General features: G+C 57.7%; 1 protein-coding gene across 8 annotated transcripts; it reads left to right on the forward strand.

The window, feature by feature from the left end:
• The first annotated feature begins 7,935 nt into the window (after nt 1-7,935).
• Nucleotides 7,936-24,389, forward strand: NAT16 (N-acetyltransferase 16 (putative)). Of its 8 annotated transcripts, none has more exons than XM_053263405.1 (5): nt 7,936-8,351; nt 12,405-12,513; nt 15,943-16,133; nt 18,890-19,114; nt 22,383-24,389. In XM_053263405.1, the coding sequence occupies exons 1-5, from the start codon at nt 8,187-8,189 to the stop codon at nt 22,935-22,937; spliced, it is 1,245 nt and encodes a 414-aa protein (XP_053119380.1). In that variant the 5' UTR covers nt 7,936-8,186; the 3' UTR covers nt 22,938-24,389. The 8 variants fall into 8 exon arrangements, with proteins under 8 accessions (XP_053119380.1, XP_053119379.1, XP_053119383.1 ...); XM_053263404.1 differs by having other exon boundaries at nt 7,938-8,351; nt 12,405-12,525; XM_053263407.1 differs by having other exon boundaries at nt 8,334-8,351; nt 12,405-12,525; nt 15,923-16,133.
• Nucleotides 24,390-27,514: the final 3,125 nt, after the last annotated feature.

Genomic DNA, 27,514 nt, shown 5'->3' on the forward strand with positions numbered 1-27,514 from the left:
GTAGATCTGGGTGTCATCAGTGTACTGGTAACACCCAGCTCCAAATCCCCTGATGATCTCTCCCAGCGGTTTCATGTAGATGTTAAAAAGCATTGGAGAAAGTACAGAGCCTTGAGGGACACCATACATATTTAGATGCCGTGACGTGTCTATACCTACAAAGATTAGAATTGTTCGGACAATGGTTTTCCCCATGATACTCTATGGATGCAAAAGCTGGACTTTGAAGAAGCAAGACAGAAAAAGTATTGATGCTTCTGAACTTTGGTGCTGGAGAGGACTTTTGAGGATACCACCATGGAAAGCCAGGAAAACAAACAAATGGATAGCAGAACAAATCAATCCAGAATATTCACTTGAGGCACTAATAACCAGGCTCAAACTATCATACTTTGGAAACATTATGCAAAGATACAGATCTCTCTGGCAGAGATCATAAATGCTTCCCTGAGGGAGGGCAGGATGCCCCCTTGTCTTAAGGAGGCAATCATTTGACCACTTCTGAAGAATCCTACCTTGGATCCCTCAGAGTTAAGCAACTACAGGCCTGTCTCCAACTTTCCATGGCTGAGCAAGGTGATTGAGAAGGTGGTGGCCTCCCAGCTCTAGGCAGTCTTGGAGGAAACTGATTATCTAGACCCATTTCAAACTGGCTTTACATAAGAACATAAGAACAGCCCTGCTGGATCAGGCCCAAGGCCCATCTAGTCCAGCATCCCATTTCACACAGTGGCCCACCAGATGCCGCTGGAAGCCACAGGCAGGAATTGAGGGCGTGCCCTCTCTCCTGCTGTTACTCCCCCGCAACTGGTACCCAGAGGGACCCCGCCCCCAAGGCTGGAGGTGGCCTAGAGCCCTCCAGCTAGTAATTATCCAAACCCCTCCTAAAGCCATCCAGGTTGTTGTCTGTTACCACATCTTGTGGCAGAGAATTCCACAAGTAGATTATGCGTTGTGTGAAAAAGTACTTCCGTTTGCTGGTCCTAGATTTCCTGGCAATCAGTTTCATGGGATGACCCCTGGTTCAAGTGTTATGGGAGAGGGAGAAGAATTTCTCTCTATCCACTTTCTCCACACCATGCATGATTTTATAGACCTCTATCATGTCTCCCCGCAGTTGTCTTTTTTCTAAACTAAATAGTCCCAGGTGTTGTAGCCTTGCCTCATAAGAAAGGTGCTCTAGGACCTTGATCATCTTGGTTGCCCTCTTTTGCACCTTTTCCAGTTCTACAATGTCCTTTTTTAGATGTGGTGACCAGAATTGTACGCAGTATTCTGAGTGTGGCCGCACCATAGTTTTGTATAAGGGCATTATAATATTAGCAGTTTTAGCAATAGCAATAGCAATAGCACTTACATTTATATACCGCTTTATAGCCGAAGCTCTCTAAGTGGTTTACAATGATTTAGCATATTGCCCCCAACATTCTGGGTACTCATTTTACCGATCTAGGAAGGATGGAAGGCTGAGTCAACCTTGAGCCCCTTTTATTGTTCTATTTTCAATCCCCTTCCTAATGATCCCTAGCATGGAATTGGCCTTTTTAACGCTGCCGCACATTGAGTCGACACTTTCAACGAGCTGTCCACCATGACCCCAAGATCCCTCTCCTGGTCAGTCAACCGACAGCTCAGATCCCATCAGCATATACTTGAAGTTGGGGTTCTTTGTCCCAATGTGCATCACTTTACACTTGCCAACATTGAACTGCATTTGCCACTTTGTTGCCCACTCACCCAGTTTGGCGAGATCCTTTTGGGGCTCTTCACAATCAGTTATGGATTTCACTACCCGAAAGAGTTTGGTATCATCTGCAAATTTTGCCACCTCGCTGCTTACCCCTCCTTCTAGATCATTTATGAATAAATTAAAATGCACCGGTCCCGGAACAGATCCCTGGGGTACCCTACTTCTTACTTCCCTCCATTGCGAAAACTCTCCATTTATACCTACCCTCTGTTTCCTGTCTTTCAGCCAGTTAGCAATCCACACATGTACTTGTCCCCTTATCCCATGACCGCTAAGTTTCCTCAGGAGTCTTTGATGAGGAACTGTGTCAAAAGCTTTTTGGAAGTCCAGGTGGACGATGTCAACGGGATCACCTTGATCCACACACTTCTCGACACTCTCAAAGAACTCCAAAAGGTTGGTGAGGCAAGATTTACCTTTGCAGAAGCCATGCTGGTTCACTCCCAGCAGGGCCTGTTCATCTATGTGCTTTACAATTTTATCCTTAAGGATGCTTTCCATCAATTTGCCTGGAACTGATGTTAAGCTAACCAGCCTGTAATTTCCCAGATGACCCCTGGATCCCTTCTTGAAAATCGGTGTTACATTTGCTACTCTCCAGTCCTCTGGTACAGAACCTGATTGCAGGGATAAGTTATATATTTTAGCAAGGATGTCGGCAATTTCACATTTGAGTTCTTTGAAGACTCTTGGATGGATGCCATCCGGCCCTGGTGATTTGTTAATTTTCAGTTTTTCCAGACAGTTTAGAACATCATCTCTCATCCCTTCTATCTGGCTCAGTTCTTTAGCCGCCATCCCCGAAAAGCCTGGTTCAGGAACAGGTATATGCTCAGTATCCTCTGCCGTGAAGACGGACACAAAGAACTCATTTAGCTTCTCTGCAACCTCCATATCCTCCTTAATATTCCCCTTCACTCCCTCATTGTCTAATGGTCCAACTGCCTCCCTGGCAGGTTTCCTGCTTCTGATGTATTTAAAGAACTTTTTGTTATTCCCCTTGATGCTTTTAGCTAAATGTTCCTCAAACTCTCTTTTCGCCTCCTTTATTGTTGCCTTACATTTCTTTTGCCAGAGTTTGTGTTCCTTTCTGTTCTTTTTCAGGTGGGCTATGGGGCGGGGACTGCCTTGGTTGGCCTGATAGATGATCTCCAATTGAGAATTGCCAGAGAGGGTGTGACTCTGTTGGTCCTTTTGGATCTCTCGGTGGCCTTCGATACTATTGACCATAGTATCCTCCTAGAACATCTGAGGGGACTGGGGGTGGGAAGCACTGCTTTGCAGTGGTTCCACTCCTACCTCACAGGCAGATTCTAGATGATGTCTCTTGGAGACTGTTGTTCTTCAAAATCTGAACTTTCCTATGGTGTCCCTCAGGGCTCCGTATTGTCTCCAATGTTGTTTAACATCTACATGAAACCGCTGGGAGAGATCATCAGGAGATTTGGTGCAGGGTGTTATCAGTATGCTGATGACACCCAAATCTATTTCTCCATGTCAACATCATTGGGAGAAGGCGTAACCTCCCTAAATGCCTTCCTGGAGGCAGTAATGGGCTGGATGAGGGATAACAAACAGGCTGAATCCAGATAAGATGGAAGTACTTATTGTGTGGAATCGGAACTTGGGAGATGATTTTGATCTGCTGGTTCTGGATGGGGGTCACGCTCCCCCGGAAGGAACAGATACACAGTCTGGGGGTGCTTCTGGATCTGAACCTCTCCCTAGTGTCCCAGGTTGAGGCAGTGGCCAGAGGTGCTTTTTATTGGCTTCAACTGATACACAAGCTACGTCCGTTCCTTGAGATGAATGACCTCAAAATGGTGGTTCATATGCTGGTAAGATCTAGGTTGGATTATTGCAATGTGCTCTATGTGGGGCTGCTTTTGTACATAGTCTGGAAACCGCAGTTGGTCCAAAATGTGGCCACCAGGTTGATCTCTGGGTCATCTCGGAGAGACCATATTACTCCTGTGTCAAAAGAACTACACTGACTGCCGATATGTTTCCAGGCAAAATACAAGGTGTTGATTATTACCTAAACCCTAAAAGTTTTAAAAGTTTTAATACTGGGTTTTAAATGTTTTTAATGTTTTAAATGATTTAAATTATTAATTTATTTGATGTTTTAAATTATTTTAATTGTAATACTGCCCAGAGACACAAGTTTGGGGTGGTATAGAAATATTTTAAAAATAAATAAATAAAATAAAATAACCCAGATGCTGTAGCCTAGCCTCATAACATAGGAACATAGGAACCTGCCATATACTGAGTCAGACCATAGGTCCATCTAGCTCAGTAGTCTACACAGACTGGCAGCAGCTTCTCCAAGATTGTGGCACAAACAAGTTCAAGATTTCTCCAGGTGTTTGACAACCAAAACTCATGCTCCAGTAGGCTCTTGAACTGCAGCACCCGCTTGTTATAACAACATGCTCTGTTCTGTGCAGTGTAGTAGTTCAGTAATTGTTCACATTTTGTTCTTAAGTTCTTTCTCCAACTTCTTCACTTTAATAAGGAAAGTGCTCCAAGCCCTGATCATCTTGGTTGCCCTCTTCTGCACCTTCTCCAGTTCTACAATGTCCTTCTTAAGATACGGTGACCAGAACTGGACGCAGTACTCCAAATGTGGTCACACCACAGATTTGTATAAGGGCATTTTAATATTAGGATTTTTATTTTCAACCCCCTTCCTAATGATCCCTAGCATGGAATTGGCCTTTTTCACAGCTGCTGCACATTGAGTCGACACTTTCAATGAGCTGTCCACCACGACCCCAAGACCTCTCTTCTGGTCAGTCACCGACAGCTCAGATCCATCAGTGTCTATGTGAAGTTGGGTTCTTTTGCCCCAATATGTATCACTTTACACTTGCCAACATTGAACTGCATTTGCCATTTTGTTGCCCACTCCTCAGTTTGGAGAGATCCTTTTGGAGCTCCTCACAATCTGTTTTGGATTTCACTACCCTACAGAGTTTTGTGTCATGTGCAAATTTGGCCACTTCGCTATTTACCCCAACTTCTAGATCATTTATGTACAAGTTAAGAGCACATAGGCAGCTGCCTTCTACCGAGTCAGAGACCACCGGTCCATCTAGCTCAGTACTGTCTACACAGACTGGCAGTGGCTTCTCCAGGGTTGCAGGCAGGAGTTTCCCCCAGCCCTGCCTGGAAGTGCAGCCAGAGAGGAAACTTGGAGCCTTCTGCATACAAGCAGACAGCCCAGCCCTGAGCTATGGCTCCCATCCCCAAAGGTATCTATGACAGTGCTCACATATAATCACCCACCCAAATGCAAACCAACAGGCAAAGGAGTTTTAGAGCTAAAATGTGCCGTGTTGGGTGTTGGTAAGTGTCAATTGGCAAGAGTGAATGAGAGGAACAGAATGCAGAGTGAAGGGATAGGACGGTGAATGTGCTGTGAATGGACATGTGGGGGGTTGTCTTCTACAGATCATCACAGGTAGGGCTTGTCTGAGCCAGAGAGGCCGGCTGCTGTGTTTTTCTCAGGCTTGTAATTAATTAACAACTTGTGGATCCTTTTCTGGTTTTGAATTAAACATCATTTCCTGGTTCTGCTCTCAAATGGTCTTTGCTGAGAAGGAAAACCTAGTTCCCCTTTTCTTTTCTGAAGACCTTCTTGCCACAATAGCTGCGCTCATTAAGCTGAATATATTTTCTTTTAATCTGTGATGGGGGAGGCAGTGGAAGAATCTTCTGCCTGTTTGACAGGTTTTCTATGAAGTAGTGAATGGACACATTCAGAATGGAATGGACGGTCCAAAGAGGGAGGGAGGGAGCGGGTGGGGGGGAGGCTTCAGCTCAAACTGAACTGAAACTCAAACTGCCAGTGATTATGAAGCTTTAGGAACATAGGAAGCTGCCATATACTGAGTCAGACCCTTGGTCCATCTAACTCAGTGTTGTTTACACAGACAGGCAGCGGCTTCTCCAAGGTTGCAGGCAGGAGTCTTTCGTACTGTATGCTTTGGTAGTTTGTTGGTTCAATAAAAAAATCTTGTCCTATTTTTTTTAAAAAATCTTGTCCTATTTAAAAATCTTGTCCTATTTGGGAGATGCTGCCAGGGAGAGAATTTGGAACCTTCTGCTCTTCCCCGAGCGGCTCCATCTTTGCTCTGGGGAATATCTTTTGGTGAAGGGCTCCAAAAGGTTCTCCCCCCATGAGGTGGACGGAAAAGAAAATGGCCAAGGCCATTTGGCTTAGCACAGCCATGCCTCAACAAAGAGCTGTCCCCAGATGGCCCTCCCCCTCCCCCTGCACCCCGGTACTGGCGGTGTGCATCCTCCTCCCCTCCCCTCCTCCTTTGTGTGCTGCTGGGCTGGTCAGGAAAAGGAGGAGGAAAAGTCAGGTGGGGAGTAGAGCCTGTGAGACACTCCAGTCTTCTTCTGCCCTGCCCCCTTTTCATTACCAGCCCAGCAGTGTGCAAGAGGAGGTGGGGGAAGGGAGGGCATGCACCCCAAGTCAAGTGGCAGTGGCTGTGTTGCCACTGTGAAGATGGAAGAGAGGCTGGAGGGTGGACGTGCCCGCTTGTGCCTGCCTGCCTTGGGGTGGAATGGTGGTAAAAATGAAGGGGGGGCAGCAGCCATGCAAGGGCATCTGTTGCTCCAGCTCAGGCACATGGAGGTTTGGGGCCACAACTGAGGGGTCCAGAAGAGGGCACCCAGCATGGCCAGGGGGCTGGAGCCAGAGTCCAGAGAGGCCCAGGCCACTTCCAGCTTTTCAGCCCCCTAGCCACAATAAAAACAATGTCCTCAAGAAACTCACTCTACAGGATGACCCTCACAAATGTTTACCTTGAATGAACATTTAGGCTATGGAGGTCACTGATGACAGCCACGCTGCTAAGCAACCAGTCCCCTCTTTTAGCTCCCAGATGGAGGTAATAATAATTAGTAGTATGTATGTATGTATTTATTCGATTTCTATACCGCCCTTCCAAAAATTGCTCAGGGCAGTTTACACAGAGAAATAATAAATTATTCTTCTATTACTACTACATACTAATATTTACATACAATTTTCCAACAAAATTTCCCAAAGCAGTTTACATAGAGAAATAACAAACAAATAAGTGGGCTCCCTGTCCCCAAAGGGCTCACAATCTAAAAAGAAGCATAAGAGAGACACCAGCACCAGTCACTGGAGGGATGCTGTGCTGGGGACGGAGAGGGGGGCCAGTTCCTCTCCCCCGGCTCAATCAGAGAACCACCACCTTGAAAGGTGCCTCTTGGCCCAGTGAGCAGGGGTGAGAAATTCTCACACATAAATCATTCCTGGGGCAACTAGACATGAAACTGTAAAGGCACCAAAACAGAAGCATTCTCTGCCTGTCCACCTGCGCTTGGTCCAGCCGCTCCCCAGACACTTGCCACGGCCGGTTTATATTGCCAGCTGCTCTGAGAGGCTGTGTGGTCTGCACGGCCCCTCTTGGGCCATCAGAACTGAGATCTACCTCTACCTCTTTAGCTCTCTTTAACATGACAGAAGAATCCATAGAACCACGTCTCTTACTTGCTCACATTTGCAGCTCTGATTTTGGTCTGAGAGGGATGTGCATCAAAACAAGTGGAACTTGTGGAACTTCTCAAATGCCCCCCCCCCCATCAAATGCCCCCTAAGTCTTAGGCTGCTGTTGAGCTTGAGGCCGCCCCGGTCCGCCCCGGTCCCCCCGCCCCGGTCCTGGCTAGAACACCTCCTTCAGGAGGCATCCTGCAGCCTTTTGGGCCTGGAACTGAAGAGGCAGAGGAGGGAGATATTCTTGTTGGGCTTAGAGGCGGGAGGGAGAGAGACCACACCAGAGCCAGGAACACCGGGAGCATCCTAGCCAGGGTCGGGACCCGCCTGGCTGGCAGGAGGGGTGAGGAGCAGCCCCAGGCTCGCTGCCCACCGCACAGCCTTCCTCTGGGGATGGCGCCGGCGCCGCCGCGGAGATGGTCGCCCGCTGCGGGGGGCTTCGGGGAGTCTGGATGATCAAGCCATGATGCTTGCAGCAGGAGGAGAGCTCCGCCAATGGCCTGATGGCTCGGTGGTGCCACCTCCAGGCGCAGGAGCAGTCTACCGCTGACTGCCCGGCGCTGATCCTCCCTAAGTCCGGCGGGAGCGGGACCCAGTTCTGCTGGCCGCCTCCGGGGCTGCCCCCGGTCGAAGGCGGGAGATCTGGCTGGCTTGCCTCGCTGCACGGGAAGGAGGGGGCTGCTGGCGCCGCCTTACGTAACCTGCTCCTCCGGCGGGTCTCTCACCAGGCAGCGAAGTGCGCGCGGGGCGGGGGGGGGGGGGCGGCCGGCTGCCAGGGTGCGCCTCTGCCTCCCCCCTCGCCCGCCCTTGTCCCCAAGTGCTCTCTCCGCCCCCGCCTCCTGCAGCCCCCGGCTTCTGACGTGCGTGTGTGAGAGCGCAGAGAGCCCCCCCGCCATGCCTGCCGGAGGGGCGTGGTCTGAGGAGGAGGGGGCGGGGCTTCGACCCATCTTTATAGGAGGCGGCGGCTCTGGCCGCGGGAAAAGCAGCGGAGCGAGCGCCAGCAGCAGCAGCAGCAGCACCGCCGCCGCCTCCTCGCCCGACCCGACCTCCGCAGCGCAGGTACTGGGCGGAGCTGCCTGCCGGGACCCCCGCCTGTCCGGCTAAGGTGGGAGGGAGCCTTGGGGAGGGTCTGCGGGGCGGCTCTTTTCCGGAGGCGGGGGCTCTGTGCTTCCCTCTGCTGCCTCCCCCCCCCGCATCCTCACCTGCTCCTCGGGAGTCTGGCTGGCCCCTCCGGCCATTGCACAGGTCCCTACGGCGGGGGGGAGAGCGAACCCCACTCCCACCCTAGAGGAACAAGGTAAGACGGAAGAGAGGCGCCATCTCCCCCCCCCCACCGGTCTCGGCCCCATCTGCTCCCTTTAACGCCCCCCCCCAGTTTTCCGAGGAAAGGGACATTTCCGGCCTCCCCCCGCAATGCTTTCTTCTCTTGCATCTCTTCGGAGTGGAACACCCTCCCCGCATCCCCCGAGAAAGGCCCCTCCCGGTAGCATTTTATGATCTGCCTGGGAAAGGGAGGCGAACATCTTTGCGGCGGCGCGGGGCAGGGTTTTTGTGCCTGTCTTGAGGGCAGCGAAGGGGTGGCGGTCGCTTTGCCTAAAGATGCTGCCGGGGGGGGCGGGGGGCGGCGGCGGCTCTCACTGGTTCCCCGATGCGCTGGCGGGTCTCTTGCCATGGATTCTCCACCCCGCGCCCCCCCCCCCCGCCCGCCCCGCGCTCAGTTTTCCAGGGGAGAAGATTGGCGTTAGGTTTCTTTTTCTCTGTGCCTTCTATTTATAGGGTGGGCATGTGACTGGGGGTGGGGGGGTGGTTGGAGGAGGGCCTTCTAGACACCCCGCCCAGCTTTTCCCAGTCAGACTTGGGGAGGGGGCACTAGACTCCTCCTACCCCCCCCCCCGTCAGATGCTACCTGCTTTATATGGAACTGGATCAAGACTGGAGGGGGGAGTGGGGCCCGGGGTTTCTGCCCCTCCCCTTCGAGGTGGGGAGTGTGATGGGTTTAATTCCACCCCCCCTTAATTTCCGTTCTCGTCTGACAGTTTCTCGGCTTCATTCCCCGGAGCTTCGGGAGATCAATGGGGGGAATTGATCATGGGGCGTGGTGGTGTTGGTGGGGGGGCAGCCTGTGCGGAGCTGCTCGGATGCATGGGGGGGTGAGGAATATTGGCAATTGGGGGGCAAGAGAGGTCATGTCCTACTTTTCCAAGGGCACTGGGGTGTGGCTTCCCCTTCCCATTCTGTGCAAGTGAGTGGGGGAAGAAAGGGAACATTTTCCTTTCTGGGGCTGAACATTTTTCAGCCCCAGCATTCAGCCCTGTTGGGGGCTATCTCCTTCGTTGCCATCCACGGATGGGGGGATACGATGAAGGGCAGCCAAGGAGGTTGTTGTGACACACTTAATGCACACTTCAATTGTCCTGCCTGGTATGGAGAAGCTTGTCTCTTGTCAGGTCACAGTCATGAGGCTGTGAGTTACCCTGGGCACTCTCTAGTTGTTCTGAGTCCATGGCATTCTGACTCCTCTCACTGCTTCTCTCCCCACTCCCAGATTGGTTGGGTCCTCAGCATTGTTGAACAGACTCTCCAGAAACTGCTGCAAGTGAAAGGCGGGGGTGCAGGTGCAGCCCAGGAAGGCAGAAGGGGTGGAGCAGGATGGCGAGAGGGGCAGGAAAGGGGCAGGGGGTGATGAGGGAGCAAAGGACTGGCAGGAACATGCCTGGTGACCTTGGCCCAGGTGAGGGTGGGCTACTCCCCCTCCAGGATCCAACTGGCCGCTGGTGGTATCCGCTGGTCTGCCCCCGTGGGCCGCCCCTCCCTTCCCCCCATGCCACGATGCTTCCCCAGCCTTTCCATGGGGGTGGGGAGGACTCCCCCAGGCCAGAAGAGAGTCCCATTTGGGTGGGGCTCTTGCTGCACTGCCTGACCACCCACCCAGCTGTGTGTCTGTGGGTGGCATTGGCACCCACCGCCCGAGGAGGGAGGCTGTGCCCAAAGGTCAGCATGAATGGCACCCGCCCGCCCGCCCAGCAGAAGGGGGGCAGAGTGAGGGTGAGGCTGGCCATCTCCCCATTGCATCCCTTCTGCTTGGGGGGGTGTGATGATGGGTGGATCCATGAGCCTTCTAGCGCACACGGGTCACTTGCCCCAGTGAGCCCACCGCCAGAGGGCCTGAGCCCTGCCCGGGGGGGTGATGTGCCGGAAGGAAGGAGGCCCCTCCAGCAGGGGAGGCAGCTCATCAGGCAATGCTGGCCAGCTTCGGGGGCGGGGGGGGGCCTGTGGGTCGTGCTTCTGGGGGTGTCTTCACACAAGGCCCCTCCCCCCTCCCCAGACAGCAGCCAGAGGCTCCACTGGCAGAAGCCCCCAAGGCCCTTTTGGCCAGACTGGCAGAGCCTCGCGGGTGACGGGGGGGGGGCTTTCTGCACGTATCCAGAGGGCTGCTCAGCATCCTGCTTCCTCTGCTGGCTGAGAGGCAGATGGACTCCGTGGGGCCACTGGGAGGGTCCCGGTGGGAGAGGGCCCCCAGCCCGCCTTCCCCAGGTGCCCTCCCTTCACTCCTGGCCCTGCTGAGGACGCTCCTGTGCACCCATCTGCCTTCGGAACAGACCAAAAGTCTTCATCGGCCTGAGCAGCAGCAGAAGTTGATGGGAGTTGGGGACCTGCCTGGGTTGGAGAACGGGGGGGGGGGAGTCCGTCTCTCTCGCCTCCGGAATGCAGTGGGGCTCATCCAGAGATTGTGCTGGGCAGCAGACTTGGCGCAGGCAAGGCCGGCCCGGCTTCCCTCACACAGGCCAGCCATCATCTGTGGCTTCCCTGCCGGAGAGCAGATGGTGACGTCCTGGTGGGGGGGGGGGGACGGGACTTCTCTGCTTTGCTGCCCTCCTTGGCACTTGCCATCCCACCATGGCGGGAACCATTGCCCAGGAGAGCGGCCGCTGAGGGACCAAGTCCTACCAGCCCAGAGGTGTGGAGAGTGCATTCTGTGCATGGGCAGAGGCTCGCTTCCATACGATGAGGACTAGTTCACATGTGGCAGAGTGGGGTCTGGCGTGGAGAATGAGGGGGCTCCTTCCCACCCCCCTCTCTCCAGATCCCTTCTGCCTGCACACAGGTCCTGGTTTTGGGTTCCTAGCTCTGTGGCCTTCTTCTTCTTCTTCTTCTTCTTCTTCTTCTTCTTCTTTTTTTAAATATTTTAAATCTCCCAGCCAGAGAGGCCTCAGGTTCCACCCCATAGATTATTAATAGCCAGTTGCCGAGGACACCCAATGCTGGCATCTCAGGTGCAGCTGCCCCGGGGTCAGTGGAGGCTTCCTGGAGCCTAGCCACAGCGGCCCTCGCTGGCTCGGAGTTGCCCGTCCCTGCAGCCCGCCAGGGAGTCTGGGCAGCCCTTCCATTTGCTGGCCTCCTTGGCTTCTGCTCTTGCCCTGGGGCTCCGCATGGGCTGTGCTTGATGCAAGCCATGGAAAAAACGAGAGGCCAAGGTTGTGGCCATGGGGGCCAGCCTCTGAGCCCCCGTGGCTGTAGGGAGAGGGCATTTCCTGCTCTGCCTGCCCGCCTGTGGGCTTCCTGGGGGGTGGGTGAGATCTGGCCGGCCCCTGCTGCTGGGAAGGGGCTCTTGTGGTCCTCTTCAGCTGGACCCCCCGTGTATCCTGTGGAGAGGCTGAGCTGCGTGCCTGGAGGCAGGCCCTGGGTGGCCCCTGATCACGGCAGTCCAATGGAGGACGGGGCTCTGTGCCCCACGGGGGATCTGGGGTGCTGGCGGCAGCAGCAGGAGAGGATGCTGGACCCCTTTGGGTCTCCTCTAGGTGATCTCCTGCCGTTGCTCTTCCCCTCCTCTTATGCTGGTCTCTGAACAAGCTGTCCCCAGCCTGGGAGCTGGCCTCCAGCCAGGGTGCCCGGTGGTCCTGATGGCCCAGGCAGAGCGTCATTGGTGGGGCGCTGAGGGCCAGTGACCTGCCCAAGGTCAGCGGAAGGGGAGAGCAGCCAGGGCTGTGGGGCCTGCGTGGAGCACGTCTGGCGGTGGAGAGGGGGGTCTCTTGGGCGGCCCCTGCTCCCTCCCCGCTCCCCGGGTGGATGAAGTTAAAACCCTCCTCCTTTGTCCCGATTTTGTCTCCCAAGTGCCTGTGGCCGGACTCCTGGCGGAGGCAAAAGGCCGCCAGCGCGACACGACGCATCGTGACTGCCTCCGCCCCACAAGCAGCGGCATTCCCCGGAGCTGCGCAGCCCAGTAACGAAGCCCGTAAAGCAGTGCTTGTTTTTTGTTCCGGTGTCCAATGTCTTGCAGGCGCCTGTAGCGATGGGGTGGCCGGTCTGAGCATGCAGGGCGGGCGGGGGGGGGCAAGGTGGGGGAGGATCTTGTCAAGTATCTGGAGCGAGCACAGGATGGAGAGGCAGGGATGGAAGAGCGGGGAGCAGATGGGCCTGACGGGCCCCCAGAGAGGCACAGCTTGGCGGGTCAGGCTGTATCTTACTGCTCCTTGAAAAGACACCCTGATGGGGGGGGCTGGCTGAGGGGGGCCCTGCTCCATGGCTGCAGATCTTGCTTTCTGACTATGGACACCAGGAGATGTGGGGAGTCTGCTCGGCAGCCCCCCCCCGACTCCCTGGGTCTTGCAGCCCCTCATAGAGAAGTGGGTGTCTATGGAGCCCTGGGTTTTAGACCCACATGGGACGCTCAGGCTTGGGGTGCCCGTAGTCACACAGGGACTTGGGAGGGATGCTGTGTGGATCTCAAGTCCTATATTTGGGGCAGGGAGGGGCTGGCTTGCTGCCTCCCAGGCATGGAGGGGCGTGTGATTTGTCTGGGCCAAATGCAAGGGGGGCCCTCTTCTTGGTGCTTCTCCAGCCATGGGGTGGGGCCATGGGGGAGGTGGTCCGGCCAGCTCTGTGGGCACATGCAGGGGCATAGCAAGGGGAGGGGGGACCCGTGTTCGCCCCTCTCTCTGGCAGCCCCTCAGAGTGAGGGAGATAACGAAGGAAATGGGGAGGGGTGGAGCTGGGGGGGCAGGTTCTTTGAACCCCTCCACTCAGTTATGGCTGCACCCCTGGGCACATGGTGTTCCTCACGCCCCCCCCTGCCCAGGGTGCAGGGGGCTCTTTAGCCAGCGGCCACTCCTCTGCTTTGGAAGGGGCCTCGTTCCAACTGCTGCCTCTGCTCTGGAGCCAGCAGGCTCTGGATCAGGCCCAGGTCATGCAAGGCTCACCTGCTTGCACGGAGGCAGCAGCCACACACGAGGAGGAGGCTGCCGGCTGTGTCTCTTTCAAGCCGCGCTGGACATCTTGCCCATCAACAATCTAGCATGCAGAGGTCCCCCAATCCCTCTTTTTCTCCCTGTAAAATCTCTAAAAGGTGTGTTCACAGAGCTGCAGAAAAGGGAATCCTGCTGCCTCTCCTAAAGGTCCCCTCTGCCCACCCCCTCAGGCTCAGGTCTGCCATTGGGGGGGCAGACCCCAAGAGACTGAGGCTGATGCCGTGAACGGTCTCCTTCTGAATCTCCAGGCTGCAGGGAAGGCTTCCTTCCGGGGTTAAGGCGTGCGGGCATCAGCCAGCGGCGCTGCACCCAGGTCATTTGGGAGCTGGACCTAAAGGCCTGTGGAGGCCGCCCTCCCCTGCAGATTAAGCATCATCCTGCTCTGCCAGGTGACCACACCACCCAGAAGACACTAAGGAGGGGTTTGGGGGAGGGCGGGGGCTGTGGAGGCCCTGGACTTCGGCCCCGAATTCCCGGAGTAAGAGCGCCTCCGGCATCAGCAACCAAGTCAGTGCAGACCCCAGGAGCCCCCAAGCCTGACCCACAGAGTCCCTCCTCCCAGGCCCCACAGCCAGCGGCAGGAGAGGGGAGCGGTCTCCTTGCCTCTCTCCAGATGCCAGCCTCCCACCACAAGGACCTCAGACTCTGCCCGGAGAAGAGGCCTCATCCTGGCCTCCTCAGGAGATCTTATTCAACAAATCTATATACCACCCAACACTCATGTCTCTGGGTGGTTTATAATAAAACGCCATTTAAAACAATGCTACATTATATGAGGCTAATTAAAAGCCTGGGTGAACAAATGTGTCTTAACCGCCTTTCAAAAAGGTATCAGAGATGGGGAGGCTCTTATTTCAAGAGAGAGCACATTCCAAAGCCTCCGGGCAGCAACGGAGAAGGCCCTGAGTAGCCACCCGAGGAACCCGTGACAACTGCAAACGGACCGATCTCAATAGGCGGCAGGACTCGTAACAAAGCAAAATAACGAAGCAAAAAATGCAAGCAAAGCCAAGACAGGAGGCTAGAGCCGGGGAGGAGGAGGTGGTGGGCACATGTGAATTGGGGCCACAGAGTTACACCTGGAGGGGGCTGTAACGGCTGACCCCGGAGGTGAGCGGGCCCTTTCCACTGCCCTTTAGGTCCACAGCAAAAAAGGGCTGTTGCCATTTCAGCCTGATCAACCCCACTGGACAGAGCAGCTGTTCAGAGCATCAGCCCCAGGGAAGGGAGGAGGGGGCCAGCACTGATTGGGGGAGCCACACCCGCCAGTGCTTCACAGGTGAAAATCAGGACAGGCTTTTAACACCCCCAAGACCAACACCTCACCCTGCTGCCCTCCACTCGGCCTGGCCTCCTTTTAACAACCAAGGAAGTGTTTTGTGTATGTGCTAGACAGACTTGGTGCTCTGGCCGCCTGTGCCACACGGTGCCTTCCGCTTTGTGGGCATGGATGTGCCTGCCTGCTGCACCCTGAAGCGTGGAGGCTTCGCTCCGATAGATCTGGAGTCGCGACTAAGGCCTGAAGGATAGAGACCTTGCAACTTGCCTGCAGCTCAACCTTTCCAAAGCTCCTCAGAAAAGGCAGGAAGGGGCCGGAGACTGAGCAGGGCGGCCGGGGCCAGGAGCCAGAGCCAGAGGGAGCGTCTGGGCACCCCCCCCCGCCCCCGTGGCCTCCTTCCTGCTGTTGCTCCGTGGGGCCCAGCTCTTTTTTCGGAAGAGGCAGGACGGCCACCGTGCTCCTGATTCCGAAGCAGCAGCTCAGCCTGGCTGCTCCCTCAGCCCTCAAGGAACGTCCCTCACAAGCAGAGTGTGGATTGGACTGGGCCCTGCACGGGATAGATGAGCCACCAGCCTCCTACATCTTCTGCTCCTTGGTTGGCCGGTTTACTTCCACACACTTGCTTCCCGGCAGAAGCGGACAAGCTAGCGAGCCCTCCGTCCCAGCCCCAAAGCCCTGCTCCCAACCAGCCTTGTTGGACAGAGCCCTGGAAGGCCAGGGGTGGGGAGTGGAGCATCTGGGGAGGGGTTACAAGAGCCAAGAAGAGGCCCCTCTTCTGCCCCTGGCCCGCCTGCCTGCTCTCCCAAGGCAGAGGGCTGCAGAACAAGGCCTCTGAAGAGAGCGGGGAGGTTCTCCTGGAGAGACCCCCAAGGACGAAGAGCTAGCAACTGTCCTCGGCGCTCCTTGGCCCCACCCCAGAGCCAGCTGCCTCTCGACTTCCCTCAGGCAGGCTCACAGGCCTGCCTCGGCAGCACCCACGGGGCGGGCCGCGCCTCGTGTCTAACCGGCTTGTTTCCAGAGGCCTCAGGACCCTGGGGACCCCCCCTGCAGCGGCCCCATCCCGTCGCACCCCCTGGTGGTGTTCATGGAAGTTTGTCTCCCTGCAGCCCCTCTGTACCCTGTGCAGCCATGAAGCTGGAGAGTCCCAGTGCCGACCCTCGGCTGGAGTTCACGGTCGCCACCGAGAAGGAGTTTGAGGAGGTCCTGGCCATGTCCAAGGGCATCTATGGGGGTCTCGACTACCTCCCCAGCCGCTACCACTCCTGGATCCGCGAGCCCAACCGCACCGTCGTGCTGGCCAAGAAGAACGGAGCTGTGGTGAGGACCCTGGGGAGCCGGGCCGACTGGGGGCTTCTCTCCCCCAACCCTCTGCCCCATGTGGACCTTCCCACCTTGGCCGGATGCGGGAGTGTCCGGCCCTAGGGAGGGGCTTTGGGGAGAGAACTCTGGCCACTCAGAGAGGACTGCGGGGCGGTGGCGGGGCTTCTCGCTGGATGCTGCTATGGAGCCTGCCGGAGGGAGGATTCCCAGCCACAGGCCTGCTTGGAGTTCCAGCGCTGTTGGAACAAAGCGGGGCTGAGCTTTTGCCCACCTGGGAACCACTGAGAACGTGGCCCTGGGTTGCCCCAGCAGGCGAGGCGACGCACGAGAAGGCAGCGCAGGACCCGTCTGGGACAAGCTTTTGTGCCCAGACCCGCCAGCTGGGAAAGGGAGGCCAAGGCTGAGACTAGTGCTAAGCAGAGAGATGGGGCCAGGCCTGGTCTCCCTGCGAGCGGGCCGTTTTCTAAGCAGGTCTCTGCTGGGCCCTGGGGTGGCTGCATCTCCGCCTAGCTCCAGGAAGTGGCAGGGACGGGCGGAGGGTCGGCTCGGAGGGGTGCTCGTCTCAGCTGGAGTGGGAAGGAACTGCTGATGGGGAGGGACACTTTGATGTGCACACATCTCTGTCCTCCCAGCTTGTACTTGGCCAGCACTCCCAATTACTGTCTTGGGTTTTAGAGGGGCAAAAGTAGTCTGGGTTTGTCAAGAGCATCCTTCACGTTAACACAGTAGCCTTAGACGGCATCTGGGGGCCAAAAACTTGCCCAGGTCTTTCCCTAATATTAAAAAGTACACTTCTAGGCTGGATTTGAAAGGTGGTGGTGGTGGTGGGGGGGGGTTGGTTTCCAAAGCCTGGGATTTTGCCAAATGCTGAAGACGGCAGCTGCAGTCTGGAAGCCCAAGCTGGCAGCCGTTACAGTGGTGGTGGCCACTAGGAGCGGGTGGCTTCTTAAGGAGGATGACGGCCCGCCCGCCCGCCCATTGGGAGCTTGTTGCCCAAAGGGGACCAACAGGCTTGCCCTGCGCCTCATCCTTCCTGCAGCTTCTTGGGGAAATGTTTGGCTGGCTGCTGCTAGGTTTTCTCACCTCTCCAGCCAAGGAGTCTGGAAGGAGCCCGAGGGTCCCTCCCCATCAGCCCCTGCAGCCCAGCTGGGGAGACCTGTCAGTGGAGAGTCGAAGCAGCAGGCCTGGAGGCTCCTGCAAGCACAAGGCAAGGCACAGACGCCTTCCCACCACCACCAGCAGCCAGCCGGACCCCCCCCCCCCCCCCGCTCGGGCTCCATAGCGGTATCTGGTGCAGACCAAGACCAAGGTCTGGCTAACTCTGCCCCCTTCTTTGCCCCTTGCGATAGCTGATGGGGGGCACAGAAGAGGTGGCATATTGGGTGCCTCCTGTGGTCCTCTCCTTCCCTCTCTCTCTCTCTCCCTCCCTCCCTCCCTCCCTCCCTCTCTCTTTCTCTCTCTCCCCCCTCCCTCGCCCTCATCTGATCATTGCAGGGAAGGGTGCAAGGTGGGCCGACTCGCTGGCTCGGGGCGTCTGAAGCATAAGGGTGCCGTCACACACTCTGTGATCAATGGCAGATGGTTCCCCAAGAGCCCAGTCGAGGGTGCTGCCCAGAGAGTGTTCTGGATCCCCAGAGGAACCCAAGCGGGGCACGCTTGGAGTCCTCATAGAGCTCCCTGTTGCCATTCACAGGGAGATGAGGGGGAGGCGTTGGGGATCCCCTGTGGGGCAGGATCTCCCCCACTGAACCAACTGAGAGGCTGGCTCCAATAGCCACGTGCGGGGTCAGCGGTCTGCTTGCCCTGGGGGGGGGGCGGCAGCTTCCCCACCTCACCAGGCTGCAGCCGGCAGGGCAGGCGTGGCTCTGTGGCCTCTGGGCAGCTCCCCCATGGACCCCTTGCTTGGCGTGCCCCACTTGCAGCTGTGCCTGGTGGCCTCAGACCAACTGCAGCGATTCCATTGGGATGGGGAGTGGAATCCCAGCCGCGGTGGCTGCAGAATCCGTGCCCTGCTCCTGGGCCGTGCCAGGCGCCCGGCATGATGCCCAGCTCTGGCTCTGGAGCCACGGAGCGCCCCCGCCGGGCCTTTTGTGGGACTCTCTGATGTTTCCAGCTTCACTCTGGGCACACTCTCTCCCCCCCTTTCTTTCTCTCTCTCCTTATTATTATTATTATTATTTTGAAAGAAAGCAATGGATAAAAACCGAATGATTTTCGCTGGATTTTATTCACGTAGGTGTGTGGGGGATCAGGCCCCCGTCAAGGAAGGTGCTGGGGCTTCCCTCGGAGGACCGAGACGGGGCTGCTGGAGCGCGGATCCTAAATCCTTACAGTGCGGCCTCAGGACACAAGTTACCAAAATAAATGTCTCCCTCTTTGTGTGTCTCTGCTCTTGAGACCCCCGTAGCGTAAAGGGGCCCCGTCCAATGGTACTAGTATAATGCTTACTCTGTGATCTTGCTGTATCGCTGACTTTTTTGTTCTCTTGTTTGTCAATGTTAAATAATGTGCCCAAGACTTGCCTTTGAAACTGCGTTTCCCGCTCCTTCCTCTCTGCCTCCCTCCCCCTCCCCCCTGCCCTCTCCCCCCACCTCCTCACCTGCTTTGTTTGATTAACGCCACCGTTTTTTTTCCAATTCCAGATTTGTTCAAGATTGTGGGAGGCTCCACCCAGCACACTCAGAGCTGACTCTCTGCTTTCTCCCCTCCCTCCTCCCCTCCCCTCTCCTCCCCCCTCCCCTCCCCCCCATCAGATTGGGCTCCAGTCTGTCTTCGTCATAGATGCTGGGGAGACGGCCCTGGTGGAGGGGCTGCGGGTGGCCCCCTGGGAGCGCGGCAAGGGGGTGGCTGGCCTGCTGCAGCGCTTCTGCGCCCAGATGGTGAAGGAGAAGCACCCCAGCGTCAAGGTGTCCCGCCTGACCCGGGACGACAAGCTGGGGCCCAAGGACTTCCAGAAGTACCGTGTCATTGCTAAGCAGGTAAAGGCGCTGCCCTTGCGGGGGCTAGTCCGGGGGGGGGGGGGGGCGGAAGCCACGGGGTTCCAGGCATGCCTGCTGCAGGCGGGACGAGTGGCCACACTGGGGACCAGGCAGCTTCCTAGGGGAACTCCTGACCGTCCAGAGGGGGGTGGGGTCCCACTTCACACAGCGCCCGGCCCCAGCTTGCCGCCGGGGGTGGAGGGTGATGGTCCCGTCTCGGGCAGCTCCAGGGCGCTTTCCAGGGGACGCAAGCTATCCTCCCAGTGTCGCAAGGGGTCCCTGAAGTGTGCTTCCGTATGGCCTGTGTTTTGACATCACAGCCCCTGCGTTGTAAGGAAGGTGCCCTTCATATTTCTGGCGCCTGCTTTTAGATTTTATCTTTGCATTCTATTGCTACAACGTTGCAAGTCTGTTGCAAAAAAGGAAAAGGAAAAAGCTGTATTTGCCCGTCGTAGGCGGCTTACCCCCTTACAGCGGATCTCTGATTTGAATTTGGCGCCACAGAACACTGCCGTTTACACGGCTTTTTGCAGTGTGAGGCTCACAATTTGGAAAGCGCTGAGTAGGGGATGAAACACATTCCAGGGGGCGGGGAGAAGGATGCCCATAGCTGTTCCTCCTGGTGGCGAAACAGACCCTCCAGGCTCAGAGGCAGCTGGAGAGCCAAGTGGGCAGGGGGGGCTTCATGGCCTGCTTGTGGGTTCCCCACAGGGGCATCTGGCTGGCTGCTGTGTGGGGCAGGAGGCTGGCTGGGAGGGGCCTCCCTTGCCGCCCCCCCCCCCCGCCCCCCAGATCTAGCAGTCAGGCTCTGCTGATGCCTGGGGCTGGAAGCATGAACAGAGGCAGGGTGGTGGTGGTGGTTGGGACAGACACTCAGGGGGTCCACCCCACCCTCTCAGGGAAGACTGTGTGGCACTGCTGGCTCTCAGGTATGACACCCCCCACCCCAATTCTAGGCCCCTAATCGCCAGGGAGCAGCATCGGATGTTGCCACAGGTGTGTCTGTGTCTGTGTGGAGATGCAGGTCTTGATGGCCCGAGTCTCCACACTTGCTAAATGTGCTGCTGCAAAATAAACGGGAGGTGGCGGGGGGGGGGCGGCTCTGTACCAGTGCTCTGAATTGGGAAGAGCATTGGAAGATGGTCTGCTTTGGGGGCTGCTTCTTGCCCTCCGACATGCCTTCCCAAAATGTGATTGTTGGGTTTAGAGAAGCAACCAGGCAAGGACGGGCATGACCAGGTGCTGGCCAGCCCAGCCCCTCTGCCCTTTGGGCACTGGACAGAGCTGCCCCTTCCCTGGCAGGACCGGAGCGCAGAGGAAGAGGCCTCCCTCAGAGTCAGGCCCACTCCAGCTCAAGATTGTCTACCTCGGCTGGCAGTGGTTTCCCCAGGTTATGGGCAGGAATCTCGCTCTGCCCTGTCTGGAGATGCTGCCAGGGAGGGAAGCAGGGAGGGCACGAAAGCATGCCGGCGTTCTTTCCAGCATGGCCCCGTCCCCTCCACGGAAGAGCTTTCAGGGCTCACACGTGTGTTCTCCCATTCAAATGCAAACCAAGGTGGACCCTGCTTAGCAAAGGGGGCAACTCGTGCTCGCTCCCTGCTGGGCAAGCTGGCTGTGACGGCAGCGGCTGCTCACCTTGACTCATTTGGGCTTCTGCTTCTGTGAGGACGCCTGAGCTGCTTTCCGAGGTCAAGTGATGATGTCCCTGAGGGAAGCTCATCTCTTCACCTGGGAGGAGAACAGGAGTGGGTTGCGCTCGAGGGGCAGCAGAGGGGAGTGGGGGCTTGTGGCCCCCAGCAGCCCCCTAGCCCAGCCCTCTGCCACCAAATGTGGCCAGCATTCTGCTGTTGGGCCTTGAGGGGCCTGCCTTGACCCAATAGGGCCTTGCCAGAGGAAGGTGGAGATACTGCAGGTGGCCTGGGGCTTAAGTGCTGGAAGGAGGGAGGGCCCAAAGGGGAGGGATGCTCCGTGCAGGCAGGACACAGACCCATTGGAGGCAGCAGCCTTCCAATGAGCTAGACCCTTCTTGTCCATCTAACTGGCCGCGGCTTCTTCAGGGTTGCAGGCAGGAGTCTCTCTCAGCCCCGGCTGGAGATGCTGCCAGGGAGGGGACTCGGGGCCTTCTGCACACAAGTGCTCTTCCCCGAGCAGCCCCCTCCCCTCAGGGGAATATCTTATGGTGCTCACACATGTAGTCTCCCATCCAAATGCAAACCAGGGCAGACCCTGCTTAACAGAGGTGACAATTCATGCTTGCTACCATCAGACCAGCTCTCCTGATGTGTAGCAAAGTGAAGGCAAAGGCACTCTGCTCAAGTTCAGAGGCCCGGCCCCAACCCAGGGCTTTGCGGGGGCCAAGACTGAGCCACAGGGTCTCTCATTGTACTGACCTGCCATGAGGAGTCCCCCCACCCCCGTCTGCCCCCTGCTTCATCTGGCTGGGTCTTGCCCCACTGACTGGCAGGCCGGCGAGTGGAGCCCTCTGGGCCTCATGAGAGCAGAAGGGGGGAGAGAGCAAGGGGGGGCTGTTTCTCTTCCTCAAAGTGGCCCCTGCAGTTCCTGGGCAGGCCTGCCCCCGCAGCCCCCTCCCAAAAAAACCCGGATTGGTGAGGGCCTTCCTCAGGGAGCAGAGCTGATCATGTCAGCAAGCATGATTTGTCCCCTTAGCTAAGCAGGGTCCACCCTGGTTGTATATGAAAGGGAGACTAGAAGTGTGAGCACTGCAAGAGATTCCCCTCAGCAGGGGATGGAGCCGCCCTGCGAAGAGAAAGAAGGTCCCAAGTTCCCTCCCTGGCAGCATCTCCAGGACAGGGCTGAGAGAGATTCCTGCCTGCCACCTGGGAGAAGCCGCTGCCAGTCTGTGCAGACAATACTGAGCTAGACAGACCAAGGGTCTGACTCAGTAGATGGCAGTTTCCTCTCTTGGCTTTGCTGGAGGGCTGGGGAGCCTGCCTGCCGGCCCAGATATGCCAGACCTCCAGCCTCCTACTTAGTCTTGCCCCAATGGGCGCGGATAGGCCGGCGGGCGGGCAAGAGTGCCTTTGGCAGCTGCTCTCTGTCCCCGAAGCCGGCTGGAGGAAGCGTCACTTGCCCCTCTGCCCAGGAGCGCAGTCCTGCTGCTGCTGTGTGGCGGCGAAGGGTTTGCCCTGCCCTGCTTGGGGGGCGGGGGGGAGCTGAGGACAGCGTGAGCCCCGCCCCGCCCCGCCCCGCGGCTGCCCTGCCGCCGGCCTCCTTTCCTCCTCCTCCTCCTCCGCTTCTGCCCCCGCAGGGGATCCTGCTGGTCCGCTTCAGTGCGCAGGAGCTGCTCTCCCGCCTGGACGCCGCTGTGCTGGCCCTGGCCGAGGGCGGCTTCTGCCCGCAGCCCTCGGAGCTGCTGCAAGCCAGCGAGGTGCCGGCGGTGGTGCTGCAGGAAGCCTTCCGGCAGGAGGTGCTGCCCCACGGGACCATCATCCAGGACTGGCAGCCCTTCAAGGCCTCGGAGAGCAACCTGGGCCTGCTGCGGGAGAAGGACCTCTGCTGGGTGGTGGACCAGAAGGCGCGCCCCACCGTGGCCACGCTCAGCACCGGCCCCTTCGCCATCCCGCTGGGCGAGGGCTGGCTCTACCTCAACATCGACGCCTTCGGCCGCGACCTGGCCCAGCTCAAGAGCCAGCTCCTCCACCAGCTGCGCCTGCGGGCCCCGCGCCTGCACGGCCGCGTCATGTGCCAGCTCTTCCTGGAGCCCTCGCTGTGGCTGGAGATGGCCGCCTTCTGCCAGGCCGGCCTGGGCCTGGAGCTGGCCAAGGACTACACCGAGCAGTACCTGCTGGAGGCCGACATCTGAGGGCCGGGAGGGAGAGCAGCAGCAGACCACGGCCCCCGCCCCTCGGCCCCCCCGCCCCTCTCCTGCACTCGCCGCCCCTCGGCTGCAACGGCGCACTTTTCTGAGCCTTCTAGCGTGTGATCCTGGAAATACTTGCCCCCCCCCCCCCCGATTCCTTGCAGGCAGAACCCGCCTCCCACCCCTCGAGGAGAACGAGAAAGCAGCCCCCTGCGGGCCCCACCCCGCGCTTCTTGTGCCCCTCCTCCCCACCTCGCCTTGCGGAGGCTGCTCTTTGGCGGCCCTTCAGCGGGCAGCTGACAAGGCCCCCCCCCGCCCCCGCTCGGCCGCTTCACCTTCGCGGTCTCCTCCCTGAACCCCTCAAGGTGGGAGCAGCAGTTGGCTGGTCGGCAAGGAAACCTGGAGATCCGGGCCCACCTTGTGAAGCCGCCGCCCCGTCCCCCCCTCCAGCGCCCAGCCTCTGGGGACCTCGATCTCGGCAGGTCTAGGTGGGCGGGCACAGCAGCAGGGGCCGGGCGCCCCCCCCCGGCGCCCCCCACCCCCCTTCTGGCCGCGAGTGGGCGAAGGCGGCGAGGAGCAGCAGCAGCCGCCGGGCCCCTCCTCCCTGCGGCAGGAGCGCAGCAGCGGCAGCAGCCGCCGCCACGTGGGTGATGGAGCTCCCTCGGTGCTACGGTTGGCATGGCAGCGGCAGGGGGAGCCTAGCAACCGGCGTGACGCACAGGACGGCGCCTGGCAACCGTTGACGTGGCGATGGTGCCCAGTGATGTGGCGACGGACAGAGCGGTTCCAAGGTCATGCTGACCTCCAGTGCCTACCGAAGGGACCTGGTGGGGGCAGCCCCCTTCCTCCCCCCCCCACCTTATACCTCGGCCCTGCACTTTCCCTGTTTCTCTAGGGCAGCGTTGAGACCCACTAATGTGCAATACTAGAGTCCTGTAAATGGAGATATATTTATAAATGTCTGGGGTGCAAAAGTCATCTTGGGCCTCCTGACAGTGTCAAGAGCCATATTCCAGATCCCCTGCAGACAAGCCCCCCCCCGCCCCGCCCGCCCGCCAATGCCTCCTCGCTTCCCGGTTGCTGAAGGCGGCAGCATCCGGAGGGCACCAGGTGCGCTTGGGGCTGGTCGTGCATGGCACAGGTGACCTCCCAACGTCTTGGCCTCCTGCGTGATCCAGAAATCCAGGCACCAGCAAAGCCTGCGGGAGGCACTTTGCTTCCTCGCCTAAAGCACCCCGCCCAGCTGATCCCCCCCCCCACTTCTCTACAAGAAATCAGGACAGGCAGGCTCCCTTAGAGGGACTCTCCCTTCCTGCTCCTTTCCGGAGACTCTTCCTCTGCGCCAGGGAGCGGGGGGGGGGGGCTCCCTCCTGTGTGTGTATCTCCTCCCAGCTCCCCTTCTGGAATGCAAGAATTTCCCCCACCCTCGCAATAAAACTCTGGCCTGTACCCACAGCACCATGTGGCAGCTCTCATTTCCATGGCAACACCTCCCGAAAGGCTCAGCTCCTGGGTGCACATGAGCCTGAGGTGGGGGGGGGCTTTGGGCCTGGGGGAGGAAATGGCCAAGCAAACCCCTGCACCTGGGATGTGCCTCAGAAATGCTGGGGGGGGGGCGTTCTTGGCTCTTAACCTTGTCCATATCCTCACTGAAGGCTGCTGCTGGACCTTCCACGATTTTAGGGAGAGAAAAACACAGCCAGGTCTGAAGGACTAGTCCTTGGAATGTATGTATCCCCAAGTTTGAAAGTGCTGTTGTTCAGGTTCTCCTACCCCTCCAAACGGAAAGAGTCACTATTTCAGGGGCAAACTCTTGAAAGCTCACCTGAGGCCAGCATGCCTGCAGGGGGTGGGGTGGGGGCTCCTGCTCTCAGCTCCTTGGTGGGCATCACACGCGCGCACACACACAGAGTGGCAGCCAGCAGCGTGGGGAGAGTTCTCACAAGCAGCTCCCCAGCTTTGAAGCCTGGCACACAGACATTAACCAATGCATTGCTGCTCATGTTATGAGCCCGACTAAATGTGCTGTAATGTACAAGTTACTACCAAACACTCTTGGCCCACATCCTGTGCAGAGAGACGCAGATGGCCCAGAGAGGCCCCTGTCCTGCCTGCCGTGTGCCGCCTCTGCCTCGCCCACTGAGCGGCTGTGTGGCCACCTCCATCCGGAACCGGCGAGCCAACTTCAGCTGTGATTGCACACAGCAGCCGGCCCCCACGGCCAGTGACTCCTCTCCCCTCCGCCTCCTCCAAGGAGCTCAGCACAGGCCCCTCCCTCTTTAGCCTTACTACTACTACTACTACTATTACAACCTTGCGAGGCAGTTTAGAATGAGAGCAAGGAAGTGCAGCTGGTCCAAGCCCCGCATGGATTGGAATCTGCCTCCTCAACCTAGTCCAACATCTGGCCACTACAACACATCTGCAGCACATCTGCACTCAATAGGAAAGATTAGCAGGGAGAAGAATGTACAGAAAAGTCTGGGGGGGGGGGAGATTGCACCACTCAGGCAGGCTGGAGACCCACAGCCTTCTTTACAAACAAACAAACAACAACAACGTGACCCCCGCCCCGACCAATGGAGGAATTGGCCCCACAACAGCCAACACGTGGTGCTTCCAGGCATGCTGAGGCCCCGCGGCCAAGGGGCAGGCAAAGGAGGGGGACGCCTGCCAGGGCAGGAACCACCTGGGGGCTCTGGTCTGGCTGCTCCCCAAATTGCATCCCCCCCCCCGGGACACTGCTCATGTCGCCATCAAATCACATGCTGGCCTGTTGCCCCAGCTGGAGCAGCCCTTGAGCTTCATGCTCCCAGACCTGAGTAGCAAGTTGCCATGAGTACCAGCTGACAGCTTAGGAAGCCGCCTTCTACTGAGTCAGACTCTTGGTCCATCTAGCTCAGTGTTGTCTTCACAGACTGGCGGCAGCAGCAGCAGCAGCAGCAGCAGCATCTTCAAGATTGCAGGCAGGAATCTCTCTCAGCCCTGTCTTGGGAGATGCTGCTGCCAGGGAGGGAACGTGGAACCTTCTGCATGCAAGCAGGCAGCTGCTCTCCTCAGAGTGGCCCCCCTCCCCCAAGGGGGATATCTTGTGCTCACACATGGAGTTTCCTATTCAAATGTAAACCAGAGTGGACCCTGCTTAGCAAAGGAGAGCATTCATGCTTGTGGCCACGAGACCACCTCTCCTCAGATAGAGAGATCTAGGCACTCAAAAGATGGGAAAGAGGCAAGGAAGCACGCAGGCACCCAGAAATTTGGACTCGCCACGAAGAACCAGGTGCTGTGCTTGTTCAACTGCTACTGTTGGGAAGGCCCAGGGGTCCAAGGCGGCTCCCTCCTCACTACAGTGGGGTGTCTTCACTTGTAAGCACAGTTAATGCAGAAGCATCTTCCAAGTTCAGCTGTTCTGGTGATGTTTTTTAAACAAAGGCTAGGCAAGCTTTCATGTTGCATCCAACTCTTCATTAGGTGAAGATTATTATTGTTCACCTAATAAACACAATATGTTCATTAAATATGTTCAACTCTTCATTGGAATGGCCATTCCAACCTGTTTGCTGATGAAGAGCTTGGTGAATCCAGAAAGCTTGCATACCCAGGGGTGTCCTCAGGGAGCCCTGGCAGGGTGTTTGCCATGGGGCAACTCACCCAGTGCACGGCCCTGGCTGTCTCCCTGCTTGCCCTGCCCTAAGAACAGCCCTATTCCTACTGCTAAGCAGAAAGCAAAGCTGCAGAAAAGAAAACAGTTAAAACAACAACAACAGCCAGTATACATAATAAAAATCAGAACAAAAGGCCATTCTTTCTCTCCGCTTCGATGCTGGAACTCTCACCCGCTCTAGAGCATCTGCGCGCTCGTCCTTGCTTGCTCCCCTCAGCCCCTGCCACAGGCCCCCCCCCTGACCTCAGAGGTCTCCCCACCCTCACCTGAGCTGCACTCCGGCTCTACTTCCTCTCCTCCTCCTCCTCCTCCGCCCCATTGCTTCCACCCCCCTCACCCCTCTTGGTCATGGCTGCAGCACTGCTGCTGCCTATTGGCCAAGCTGCAGCCCCAGAGACCTCCCCACCCTCACCTGAGCCCCACTCCTGCTCCTCCGTCCCCACAGGCACAGCAGCAGTGGTTGACCAGGCCCTTCCTCGCTGCCACCAACACCATGGCCACTCATGCTGCTCAGGCCACTGACCGGCCCGGGCTCGTCCCTCGCCTGCCTGCCTCCGACAGTGGTGTCAGCAGCCCCTAACCGCAGCAGCAGTGGTTGACTGGGCCCTTCCTTGCTGCCAATAGGCCCCGCCATGGCTGCTCCTTCCTCTCAGGCCACTGACAGACCCTCTTCTGACCAGTAGCAGTTGCATTCCAACTGAGTGTAACCATCACAGGCTCCTCCTCCTTATCTGCATATGGAATCCCCACTGCCCAATCACCACAGTGCCACAGGCTCCTCCTCCCCATCTGCATATGGATTTCCCACTGCCCAATCAGGTGCTTCAGTGGGGGCATGGCTTGCGACATCCCCACGCATCCCCCTGGACCATCTTCAGCAATTAATATTATAGATAGATAGGTGTTCTAAAAAGCC

The sequence above is a fragment of the Hemicordylus capensis genome, chromosome 6, assembly GCF_027244095.1.
Source record: "Hemicordylus capensis ecotype Gifberg chromosome 6, rHemCap1.1.pri, whole genome shotgun sequence".
Taxonomy (NCBI): Eukaryota; Metazoa; Chordata; class Lepidosauria; order Squamata; family Cordylidae; genus Hemicordylus; species Hemicordylus capensis.